Below are 12,853 nucleotides of genomic sequence, written 5' to 3' on the forward strand. Positions count from 1 at the left end.
AGGGTGGCTCTCTCCCGATGGGGGCGAAGGGCCTCTTGGCAAGCCGGGTTGGCATTTTCGAAAGCAAGGTGTTTAACGAAGGTACTTTCGTTTTCCCTGGAGCCGAGCAGCCTCTCTGCCGCATCATTAAGGCGGGAGATAAAATCACTATAAGGCTCGTCTGGTCCTTGCCGGACTTTTGCCAAGGAAGTGGTGGCGGAGCCCTTTTGAGGGAGCCGCTTCCAGGCCTTAAGGCCCGCCATTTGAATTTGTGTTAAGAGTCCCGGCGGAAAGGCCGCCTGAGTTTCATTTTTATCATAAGGCGCCGTGCCTAGAAATTTGCCAACTGTCCAGTTTTGGGAAGTAGGGCTCTCGCTGTTACGGCGGGCCAGTTCCCGAGCCTGTTCAGAATAATCAGTCTTCCACAGAACAAAATCTCCCCCAGAGAGGGTGGCACGGGCAATAAAATGCCAATCATTAGGAGTGAACCATGTCTCACTCTGGTTTTCAATCAAGGCCAATGTAAACGGAGCCGTGGGTCCGTATTGACTGCAGGCGGCTTTGAGACGTTCAAGAAACCGAAGGTCTAGCCTTTTGTAGCGCTGGCCGTGGCCAGTAGTGGGCTCTTCACCCATTCCTGTATCAGGATCGTCCTCCCCGCCCTCAATTGGGTGTTCCTCCTCCCTTTCTAGGGGCGGCGGGGAATCTTCTTCCTCAGACTGAGAGGGACATTGAATCTGACTGCGGGTGACCGGGAATGCCAGGCAGGGCTGAGTCTTTTTCTTAAATGAAATGGTTTTAGGTTGCTTATTTTGTAGTGCCAGGTCAGAGAGTTCCTGGTCTAGGGACCGAAGTTCCTTTAAGAGACTCAGGTGCTCGCGGCGCGCCTCCAGAGTGGCCCGCAACTGGCGGATGCTGTCAGGGAGGTTTGAAGGGACCGGTATGGCGATAGGAAGAGAGCCATGGTGCCCATCAAGGAGCGGGCCGCAGAATGGGTGTTTTTGGGGGAATTTGTATGGTGGCGGCTGGGAAAATTGGGGTCTTGGGTCCTGTCCGAGGCTATCAGGGTTATGATAATGAGCAGCCTCCTCCTCTAAAATGGCGGCGTTGCCAGGGTCAAGGGGTTTTGGGCCCTCAAAGTCTGCTAAGGAGGGATAAATTTGTTTAGGCGCGGAAGGCACTGTCCCCTGTTCCATATCTGACAATTCTACCACTGAGGGTGGGCCCTGAGAGGAAGCTCTGGAGGGGGGTCTACTCTGTTTCATAACCTCCTCTCCTTGGGAAATAACTGACTGAATATCGGGGGCAGGGGTGTGGGAGTGGACTTTTAAAATGTCATTAATTAAGTTCCAATAAGAAAATGTAACCACAGGCACCTTTTCTGGGCCGAAGGATCGATAATAGTCTTTGAGACAATCCCCCACACGAGCCCATCTTTTTACATCTATTGTTCCTTCCTGTGGAAACCATGGACAACAATCATCTAAGCGATTAAAGAAAACTTTTAAATCTTTTTTACGAACCCTCACTCCTCGCGTCTTGAGTGCCTCCTTGATGCCCCTGACAAACTGGTCATGGGCTGAAATGCCCTGTCCCATGGTTCGGCGATCTGCCTAAGCCGAACTGCGTCCCTGTCACCGTTTCTCACCTTAATAGGCTTCTCTTGTGGTTGGGCCGGGTGCTCCCAAAGAGAATGATGACCACCAAGCGCTTGGATCTTCCGACAGGGACGTTCTCGTCTCGTGAGGGAAGGTCGTGCCCCACGTTGGGCGCCAGTTGTCACGACCTGCAGGACATCAACAGGGGAGACCACCTACGAGAGAGAATGAAGGGAAAGGGAGACGCAAAGAGGACAGCAAGACAAATGGGAGTCTGTTCAAGCTGCCAATTTATTTTGATTTTTCACACACTTATATACTCTTAAAGCAGGAGGGGGCAATCTTGGAGCAGGAGGGGGCAGTTCTTCAGCACCTGTAGGAAGTTGGCTTGGGGTAGCAGGACGTTGGCAGGGTGAAAAGGTTACTGGTCATGCTATAGGGGAGAGTTGCTAAGTGACCTGACCACAAAATGTTCCTATACACTGGGTCCTACCTGGGTTGCTAAGAGACTTGACTGTAGGACGTTCTGGTAGGTTTATTCTCAAGAATTATCTATTATTATTGCTCTATGAACTTGGCCATCTAGTGCAACCAAGGTGGTGCTGAATCAATGGTTGGTTTCTTAGCATGTTTTCTATGGTGGCTTCCAGCCAGAGGCTCAAGTCAGGGTCTCGGTCCCTGACAGAATAGCCAAAGCAATTCTAGGCAAAAAAAGCAGTGCAGGAGGTATCACAATACCAGACTTCAAGCTCTACTACAAGGCCATCATAACAAAAACAGCATGGTATTGGTATAAAAACAGATCGGAAGACCAATGGATTAGAACTGAAGACCCAGAAATAAAACCGCACTCTTACAGCCAACTGATATTCGACAAAGGAGCTAAAGACATACAATGGAATAAACATAGCCTCTTCAACTACTGGTGCTGGGAGAACTGGGCAGCTATATGCAGAAAACTCAAAGTAGACCCAAACCTATCACCATGCACCAAGATCAACTCAAAACGGATCAAGGACCTCAATATCAGACCTGAATCCTTGAAACGACTAAAGGACAGAGTAAGAAAGACGCTAGAACTTATAGGCACAGGAAGGAACTTCCTGAATAGAGTCCCAGGGGCACAACAAATCGGGGAAAGACTCGACAAATGGGACTACTACAAATTAAAAAGTTTCTGCACAGCTAAGGACATAGCCACCAAAATAGAAAGACAGCCAGCGATATGGGAAAGGATATTTACCAGCACAGCAACAGACAAAGGCCCAATATCTGTCATCTACAGAGAACTAAAAAAACTAAGCCCCTCCATGTGCAATAAACCTGTTAGGAAATGGGCAAAAGAGCTAAAGAGAGACCTCACAAGAGAAGGTATAAAAATGGCAAAGAAACATATGAGGAAATGTTCAATATCCCTGGTAGTAAAGGAAATGCAAATAAAAACAACCCTGAGATACCACCTCACCCCAGTTAGAATGGCCTATACTCTGAACTCAGGAAACAACAAATGCTGGAGGGGGTGCGGGGAAAGAGGAACCCTTCTCCATTGTTGGTGGGAGTGAAAATTAGTACAACCACTTTGGAGAACAGTATGGAGGTTTCTCAAAAAGCTCAATATAGACCTACCCTATGACCCAGCCATACCACTCCTAGGTATCTATCCTAAACAGCAAACCCTAAGATATCAAAAAGACATTTGTACTTCCATGTTTATCGCGGCACAATTCACAATAGCCAAAATATGGAAACAATCCAGATGCTCCTCCACAGACGAATGGATCCAAAAAATATGGTACTTATACACAATGGAATACTACATAGCGATTAGGAATGGTGAAATATTGTTATTCGCAGGGAAATGGTCAGAACTCGAACAAATAATGTTGAGCGAGACAAGTCTAGAACACAGAAAACAAAGGGGCATGATCTCCCTGATATATGACTGTTAACAAAGGGAGACGGAGAGACAGTAGAGACCAAGTCTGTGAATACTATATATGTTCTTGATACATTGTATATTGTATATATGTCTACCTTACCTAGAGAAGGGATAGAAAAACAGGACGTAAGATATCACAAGAAATGTACACACTGCCCTACTATGTAACTGTACCCTTATTGCACAACACCTTGTAAAAAAATTTGTGTTCAATTAATAAACAAAGAAACAAAAAAATGATGAGTGTTTTTTCTCCTTCCATTTTCTTGTTGGGCTGTTTTTTCCTCTTTTTTTTTTTCTTGTCTTTAGTGAGCTGCTCTTTCTGTTTCTCTTTCTGTCTGTGTGTCCTGTACGATCTCTGTTGGGTGGGATTCCCCTCTTAGAATTCCCTGTAGGGGGCTGGGAATATGGCCTAGTGGCAAGAGCGCTTGCCTCCTACACATGAAGCTCTCGGTTCGATTCCCCAGCACCACATATATGGAAAACAGTCCGAAGGGGCGCTGTGGCTCAGGTGGCAGAGTGCTAGACTTGAGCGGGAAGAAGCCAGGGATAGTGCTCAGGCCCTGAGTCCAAGCCCCAGGAGTGGCCAAAAAAAAAAAAAATTCGCTGTAGGGCTGGTTTTTTATTCGCATACTCCTTTAGATCCTCTTTGCTATGGAAAGATCTGGTTTTCCCTTCAAATGTGAACTCCAACTTCGCTGGATATTTAATCCTAGGTTGCATATTGTTGGCCTGTAGAACTTGGATGATGTTCTTCCACTTACTTCGCGCTTGGTAGGTTTGTGTGGAGAGGTCTGCTGTTATTTGGATCCTCTTCCCCTTGTAGAAAATTTCTTTCTTTGTCTTGGTTGCATTTAGAATTTGCTCTTTATTCTTGAGATCTGAAGTCTTGAATATTATGTGCCTTGGGGTGGCTTTTCTGGGGTCTGGCCTGCCAGGTGTCCTACAGGCTTCGGTTACCTGGATGGGGTCCCTTGTGAGATTGGGGAAGTTTTCTGCAATAACTTTATTGAGAACGTTTAAGCCCTCTGCTCTGGTATGTGGCTCCTTCTTCTATTCCAATTATGCGCAGATTATATCTCTTGTCTTTGTCCATTAGTTCCTGGATTAGTCTTCCCTGAAACTTCACCATTTCTTGGAGTGTGGTAATTTTCTGGTTGTTGTCGGCTGCTTCATCGTCCAAAAGAGAGATTCTGGATTCCATATGGTCAATTCTTTTTGCTGTGGATTCAATTACGGAGTTTATGGGTATCAGAGAGCTATTTATGGTTGTCAGATCAGCTCTGATCGTGGAAATTTCTTCCTTTAAAGAGTTGTATTTTAAGTCTATTTTTTCATGCATTTCACTTCTCAGGATGTTAAGGTCTTCTTTAACGGAGGTTTGCATTGTATCCATTTTTGTTTCCATTTCTTTCTTGGCTTCCCGGATTTCCTTCAAGACTTCCACTCTAAACTCCTGGAATTGTTTTCTGATTTTGTTTCTGACTCTTTCCATCATTTCTGTTAACATGGCCTCATTTGCTTTTTTATTCTCCATCTCCTCTTCAGTTGTGCTGCTTTTTGGAACTGGCCAGTTGGCTTGCCCTTTGATGAACTGTGTTATATTTCTTTGTGATTTGCGCATCTGGAGATGTGTGGGTTGCTTCCCTGGTTTGCTTTTGTTCTGGTTCCCTCTGGTCCGTCAATGGGAGCCTTGTGCCCTGGTGTCCTGGCTCTGGGTTTGGGTTTGGCGGTTGGACCTTGCTTCCCGATGGGTGAGTGTGACCTTCTCGGTTGTTGCTGAGGTGGTCACTCTCCCTGCCCTTGGGGGCCAGTTGGTTCTGTGTCTTTCTGTGCGGGACAGTGTCCTGCTGCTGTGCCGTGCTGACCCTAGCATGCCCCTGTTGGGGGTTTGTTGGTCACTAATTCAGCGTGGTGTGGAGGCTTATTTCTTCTTTGGTTCTTTTTTCCATTCTGTATCTTGGTCAGAGGAGTTCACCTCTCAGGCAGTTCTTCTTCCTATGTGGACCTCTCCGGGTCCAGTTTTGTTGGGGTGTTGCCCACCCACTTGTGCGAAATGCGCCAAACTGAGTGGGCAAGGGCCGATGGAGAGCTCTGCCCTCCTGTGTAGGCTCGCCTACCAGAGTGGGCGCTGCTGCTGTGGCCCTGCCCACCTGAGCGGGGTACACCTACCAGAGTGGGCGCTGTTGCCAGGGGCCCCACCCCCCTGTGCGCTGTGCGCCCACTACAACGGGCACTGTTGCTGTGGTCCCGCTCACCTGAGCAGGGTATGCCTACCAGAGCGGGCACTGTCGCCAGGGGCCCCGCCCACCTGTGCGCTGTGCGCCAACTACAACGGGCGCTGCCGCTGTGGCTCCGTCCACCTGAGCAGGGTACGCCTACCAGAGCAAGCCCCGGGTTGTTGGGTTGTGCTTGCGCCCTCCTGCGAGTCCGCTGTGGGGGGCAGTATGTGTGGAGCCCAGTGGGATCAACTGTCCAAGCGCAGGTTAGCACCCTCAGACTGCGCCTCAGCTGCGGGGGGGGGGGGGCGTGATCAGGTCCAGGTGTCTCTGCTGTGCTGGTATTGCCCACCAGTGCCTGTGATTTTAGTTGTAAGGTCCACAAGGTCCAGGCACTTCGGGTGGGGCTTGCACTGCCGGCTGTCCCCTGGTCCCTGTTGGGAAGGGGGCAGGGCCAGTTCAGCCAGTTCAGGCTCCTGGGCGGCCTTGGGGCTCCTCCGCCCTTCCCCTGCTAAACTCCTGTGATTTCCCAGTGCCTGATGGGAGCTTCCCGCCTGATTTGGGGGTTCTTTGTTCCCTCGGGGTGGGGAGGGGGAGGGAGGGAGATCTAGCTTCTTTGTAGGGTTTGGGTCTCTGATAGCTGGTCTCCCATTGGGCGAGGGGGTAATGGGGGACTCACTGGTCCTGGATTGTGTGTGTGTCCCGCGCCGCCGTTGGTCTTTTGGGTGTGGCGAAAGGTCGTGGTGGTGTCCCCGGCTCTCCCCTTCTGCACTGCTGGGTTCCCCAGCCGCTTATGTCAGTTCCCGGTGTGGACCCGAACTTCCTGTCGCCGCCGTTGCTGTGTGTCTTGGTCCACACTCTCCCTGGTGTCCGTGGAGTCCCGCTGTCTGGACTCTGAGCTCCTGGCAGTCGGTCTGCCGATCGCCGGGTCCCTTTTCCCAGCCTGGCCCTGTTAGGGCCAGGGTCAGCTGGTGAGGGGAGGGTGCCCTGTAGATTCTCCAGTTCCGTGTAGGTTTTCGGCTCTTCTTTTTTTGCTCCTTTTTGTTTTCCTGCGTTTCTCCACTGCTTCTGGCTGCTGGTTTTGCTGGGTTTTTGATGGGGTGTTGGGTGCTGGAGTTCCCAGCTTGCTATTCAGTTGGAGCGAGTCAGGGTGCCTCCCTACTGTGGCGGCGCCATCTTCCCTCTCCTTGGATCTTGTTTTTTGATCCAATCTGTTGTTCTTTTTCTTTTGGTCGAGGAATTGAGTCCATTCATGTTTAGGGTTAGAGAGATGTGTCATGTCTCATTTCTTGATTTCCTGTATTTTGCATCTTTCCTCTTCCTGTGCTTACAAATTTGGCTTTCTAGTGATTTTTGTCTGATATGTTTCCTTGGTTTTGTTTATTTGTTTTGTTTTTGTTGCTAGTCCTGGGGCTTGGGCTCAGGGCCTGAGCACTGTCCCTGGCTTCTTTTTGCTCAAGGCTAGCACTCTACCTCTTGAGCCACAGTGCCACTTCCGGCTTTTTTTTTTTCCTATATATGTGGTGCTGAGGAATCAAACCAAGGGCTTCATGTATACGAGGCAAGCACTTTACCACTAGGCCGTATTCCTTGCCCCTTGTTTCCTTGGTTTTGATTATTTTCTTCAGATTGTATACTTCCCTTTAGTATTCTTTGTAATTTTGCTTTAGTGTTTATGAATTCCTTTAATTTTTGTTTGTTATGCGAAGCTTTAATTTTATCATCAAATGTAAATGATAGCTTTGTACACCAGTTTGGTTTGGCAGTTGTTGATTTTCAGGGCTTGAATCATACCATTCCAGTGTCTCCTTGTGTTGAGGGCTTGTGTGAAGAGATCTGCAGTGTTTCTGACTTTCTTTCCATTGCAATACAGCTTATTCTTTGATCTTGCAGCATTTAAAATCAATTTCTTGCTTGTCACGTTTAATGTTTTTACTATGATATGTGTAGAAGTGTTTCTTCTTGTATCCTATCTACTAGGAGTTCTATATGCTTCTGTTAGGCAGGTGAGACTTTCTTTCTTAAGATTGGGGAAGTTCTCTGTTATTGTTTTACTGAACGGGTTTTTGCTGCCTTTACTATTAAATTCTTCCCCCTTGTTGATCCAAATTATGTGTAAATTTAATTTCTTAGCTGAGGCTGCCAATTCTTGCATTGCTATTTGGTAGATTCTGTGATACCTTTGACTTTTTGTATTAGCTCCTCTGTTTTAGCCTCAACTCCTGATATCCTATTTTCTATTTCACTTATCCTGTTACTCATTGATTTCTGTGTGGTTTGCATTGTGGAAATTGAACCTTTTATGCTTCTGATATCAGTTCTCATAGTATTGAGCTCATCTTTTAATGAGGTATATAGTGTTTCTATTTTTTATCTCTATTTCTTTTTGTGAGTCCTTGATTTTATTTGTCATTTCTTTCTTATATTCTTTTTTTTTTTTTTTGGCCAGTCCTGGGCCTTGGACTCAGGGCCTGAGCACTGTCCCTGGCTTCTTCCCGCTCAAGGCTAGCACTCCGCCACTTGAGCCACAGCGCCGCTTCTGGCCGTTTTCTGTATATGTGGTGCTGGGGAATCGAACCTAGGGCCTCGTGTATCCGAGGCAGGCATTCTTGCCACTAGGCTATATCCCCAGCCCCCTTTCTTGTATTCTTAAAATTGCTTTTGCATATCCCCTTTTATTTCATTGACCATTTCGGTCATCATTTCTTTAATAGTTCATTTCTCCTCCATCTCTTTTTCACTCTCTCTAGGATCATTCTCTGGATTGTTGTTGGCTTTTGGATTTGGCTTGTTGTCTTGATTGTTCATGAATCTTTTAATCTTTCATTGTGATTTAAGTAATTGTGTTCAGGGATTGTCCAGGCTGTGGCCTTAGCTGGGCTGGTTTGTGACTGACAGGTGTCAGCAGACACTTGGTCCAGGCTAGCTCACACAGTGTGGACTAGCCCACACTGGGTCCCTGTGCCAGCAAGTGCTTATGCACTGGGCTCACTGAAAGGAGCTTGGTCTCATTTCTAGCAAGCACTGGGAAGGTTATAGTTGAGCCTCTAGGGTGGGTATGTGCTTCAGAAGGGGTGGGTTCCCATCGGTGTGAGGGAGTTCGGCTGTGCTTTGGCCCTGGATTGGTTGTCACTGCTTTGATGATTGGTGCTTGGCTACTGACTTGTACATGTATGTGTGCCCATGTGCACTTCATGGCTCTGGATGGGGAAGCAATCCACCAGCAATTGGGTACTTAGACCTGTATGCTGCATCCAGGATGGGCATGAGGCATCCCACAGGGTGGGCTCCTTGGGTGTGTGGGATTTTTGTTTGTGTTGTTTCAAACAGGCTTGGTTTCTCTGCTGATAGCCAGGTATGTGGAGGATTCAGGGTCCTAGTGACCACCCAGTATGAGTCCCAGTGGTCTCTCACTGGAAGATGACAGGTAGGGTTGGGGTAGTGAAAAGGAGCTCTGGCCTCTTTGTCCTCTTAAGTGTGGTGTCCCTTCCTGGGAGGGAGGGGTCTAGGTTGGTGGTGGGGTCACCACCAACCAGTATTAGTCTCTGGTGGTAGGGGGCCATGGCAGGATACTGACTGATCCTGGAATTGGTTGTGGGCTGACTGGTGGCACTGTGGTAAATCTTTGTTTCTGGAGATTGTAGTCTTACTGCTCACATCCTGGAGTCCCAAGCAGCCATAGGACACTCTCACAGCTTAGCCATGTTGGTTGTGAGCTGACCAGTGGCACTGTGGAAGATCTCTGGGTCTGGATGTTATATGCCACTCCTTTGGTCTTTTTCTCTTTCTGGGCTGTCTGTGTCTGCTGCTGTGGAAGTTTTCTGTATCTAGATGCTGCAGTCCCAGTGGTTGGTCATGGAGTCCTGAACAGCTGCAGGGCCGATTTCATAGCTTAGCCACACTGCTAGTGCAGGATGGGGGGTAGGGGGAGATGAAGGTGGGCTCTTCACAATTTTCTGTCCTATGTATACAAGTTATGAGTTGTTCCCCCATTTCTGTGATTCTCTATTTGTTTATATATTTGTTGTTGTCCATCTGTTGGGGAGAAGTACATGTTAGAACCCTAAACCTCGGTTTGGTTAGAAAGAGATAGAGTGATTCCCTATGTTTTCATCACCATCTTCTTTCATCTACTTTATTACTATTTTTAAATTTTTATTTATTTAAGACTCAGGAGATTTTCTCAGAGTTGTTCAATTTTAGCAGCAAACATTGATTTCTATGTCCAGTCCTAGTTTTTAGGGGAAAAGGACAGATGCAGAATCAAAGGGATGCCATGAATTTAAGGAGCCACAATATATTTGGGGTACAGAAGTCTTCACTGACAGACTATCACATGGTCTATAGTAAAGAATTATGCTTCTAGGGGCTGGGAATATGGCCTAGTGGCAAGAGAGCTTGCCTTGTATACATGAAGCCCTGGGTTCAATTCCCCAGCACCACATATATAGAAAACGGCCAGAAGTGGCGCTGTGGCTCAAGTGGCCTTGAGCAAACAAGCCAGGGCCCAGGACTGGCAAAAAAAAAAAAAGAAAAAAAAAGAAAAAAAGAATTATGCTTGTAAAAGAGAAGGAGAGCTACATTTGCCAGGGGAATTAATGAGAAAATGTCTGTTATGGAGTTGTTGAAGGTTGAAGGAAGAGTAGCTCGAATTATAGGCATGAGCTACCAGTGCCTGGGTCAGAAGGAGGAAGTCCATTAAAGGGTAAGGGAAGACCTCTGGAAGAAAATGACAACATGAAAGCTTAAATTTATTGTAAGTAAACCAGGGAGTGAGGAGAGGAAAATAAGGCTGGAAATGTTTGAAGATAAAAGATTTATTGGATCCATGTTATAATGGCCTTTGAGTATAAGATGAAGGAATCTGGCTTTATTTATGGGAGAGAGAGTGCTATAGATGCTGTGTTTCAGAGTGGTAATTTGGATGTGGTATAAAGAGGAAGAAAAAGACTAGTTAGGAATCAAGGGAGACACTAAAAGTGGATGAGACAGGATGGAATCACTAATAATGCAGAATTTTAAAGTTTAAGTTCTTGGAAATATTCATGGCCCAAACAAGCAAAGGAACTCAGAGTTTATATAATCTATGGTTAAGCATCAAAAGAATAATAAAAGAGTCCAGGTAATATTTTTCTATTTATTTCTCCTTCCAATTTTCTGGTCTAATTTATCTCCTAAGATGTTGATAAATTATTATTCTATTCAACCTTTAATAGGCTATTCTCATCTTGAAGGTTCTTAGAGTTGCTGGAAATAATGTGCATATTTCTTTCTAAACAAATTGTCAATTTAACATGAAGAAAATACTTTCTTTCAACAAGAGTTAAAACTAGTTCAATATAAATCATTAACAATTAATTGAGCTTTGGGCACATGGAGTGATAGCCTGAACAGCGATGAGTCATGGTGATGTAGGTGGCCTGAGTCTGCAGTCACTTCCTATGCCCTCGTCCTGCTGTTATCCTCTTCAGAGCAGACTTTACTTCTTGGTTCCTCAGTGTGTAGATGAGGGGGTTCAGTAGTGGAGTGACAACAGTGTAAAACACAGCCACTGCCCCATCCAGGGGACTCTTGGAGCCAGCCCGAAGGTAGATGAAAATACAGGGGACATAGTAGACTGTGACCACAGTCAAGTGTGAGCCACAGGTGGAGAAGGCCCGGCGCCTCCCATCAGCAGTGCGTATCTTCAGGATGGCATGAACAATTTTGGCATAGGACAGCAAAATTAACATGAAGCAGCTGGCAGCCACTACTCCAATGTCTACAAAGGTCACAAGCTCATTGACTTTTGTGTCAGCACAGGCCAGTCTCAATACCGCAGGAATGTCACAAATAAAGTAATCTACCTCATTGGGCCCACAGTAGGGCAGGCGGAAGGTGAGGGTGGCCTGGATAGACCCATGGATGGAGCCAGCCACCCAAGCTCCAGCTACTAGAATGGTGCATAACTTGCCATTCATGAGCACAGGGTAGTGCAAGGGCTGGCATATGGCTAGGTACCTGTCATAGGCCATCAGGGTATACAGAAAGCACTGAGTACTACCCAAGAAGTGAAAGAAATATAATTGAGCCACACAGCCACCAAATGGGATAGCCTTGCTGGCAGGAGTAAAGTTTAAAATAATTAGAGGAACGATGACTGAGGAGAGCCACATGTCCAGGAAAGAGAGCACACCCAGAAGAATGTACATGGGGCGGGCATGGAGCTTGGGGTCAGCCCACACAGTGACCAGAATGAGCAGGTTCCCCAGCTGAGTCAGGATGTAAATGGAGAAGAAGACCAGGCATAGGAGAGTTCTTAAATTTGGGGGATGAGACAAGCCCAGGAGAATGAAATCTGTCACCACAGTGTCCATCGATGTGTTTTTGTTCCTTTTCATGTCTTTCTGTAATCTGCTCAGATGAAGTGTGAAGCCACACAAAGGAACCCAACAGGGTGAGATGGTTACAGTAATACTTTTGTCTTGTGACTACAGCCTAGGAATCATTAAAGAAAAGGAGCTGTGTAAAAAATTTCTTTGGAAAAGGGATATGAAGCCTAGCACTAGTGGCTCATGCCTGTAATTGTAGTTACTCAGGAGGCTGAGATCTGATGACTGAGGTTTGAAGTCAGCTGGAGAAGAAAAGTACATGATCCTCTTGTGTGCAATTAACTACCAAAAAGCCAGAAGTGGAGCTATGGGTCAAGTGGTGGAGCCTTTAGTGACAAAATAGTGTCTAGGCCTGAGTTCAAGCTCCTAAACACACACACACACACACACACACACACACACACACACACACACACACAGAGAGAGAGAGAGAGAGAGAGAGAGAGAGAGAAAGTAATGTTACCACTGTTTAGGTTTGTGTTAAAGGAGAAACCCTCTGGAGGCTTGTTATATATTTTTTTTTAACATATGGAAACTCCTGTCCTTTGGGAGACCCTGAAAGCATAATCAGACAGATGAAGAAACAGAGGAACATGGGAATCACAGGAAGACCCCATAACTCCTGTGGAAAGGAATTCAAAGGAAGGTGCTAAGGTTGATCAGTATGGAACATACTACATGTACCTACAACCTCTCTTCTCCTTTCTCTCACTTAACTATGGCTGCAATACTTCATTTATTAAGTAT

General features: G+C 46.5%; 1 protein-coding gene across 1 annotated transcript; it reads right to left on the reverse strand.

Annotated features, from left to right (window-relative positions):
• Positions 1 to 11,167: 11,167 nt before the first annotated feature.
• LOC125357929 (olfactory receptor 10G2) lies at positions 11,168 to 12,115 on the reverse strand. Its single transcript, XM_048354769.1, has one exon. It carries the CDS (start codon positions 12,113 to 12,115, stop codon positions 11,168 to 11,170), a length of 948 nt encoding a protein of 315 aa, XP_048210726.1.
• Positions 12,116 to 12,853: the final 738 nt, after the last annotated feature.

Source organism: Perognathus longimembris, chromosome 10 (assembly GCF_023159225.1).
Source record: "Perognathus longimembris pacificus isolate PPM17 chromosome 10, ASM2315922v1, whole genome shotgun sequence".
In the NCBI taxonomy this organism is placed as follows: Eukaryota; Metazoa; Chordata; class Mammalia; order Rodentia; family Heteromyidae; genus Perognathus; species Perognathus longimembris.

Excerpts from the sequence above, each read along its gene's own strand:
- LOC125357929 (XM_048354769.1), bottom strand. The coding sequence starts at position 12,115 with ATGAAAAGGAACAAAAACACATCGATGGACACTGTGGTGACAGATTTC.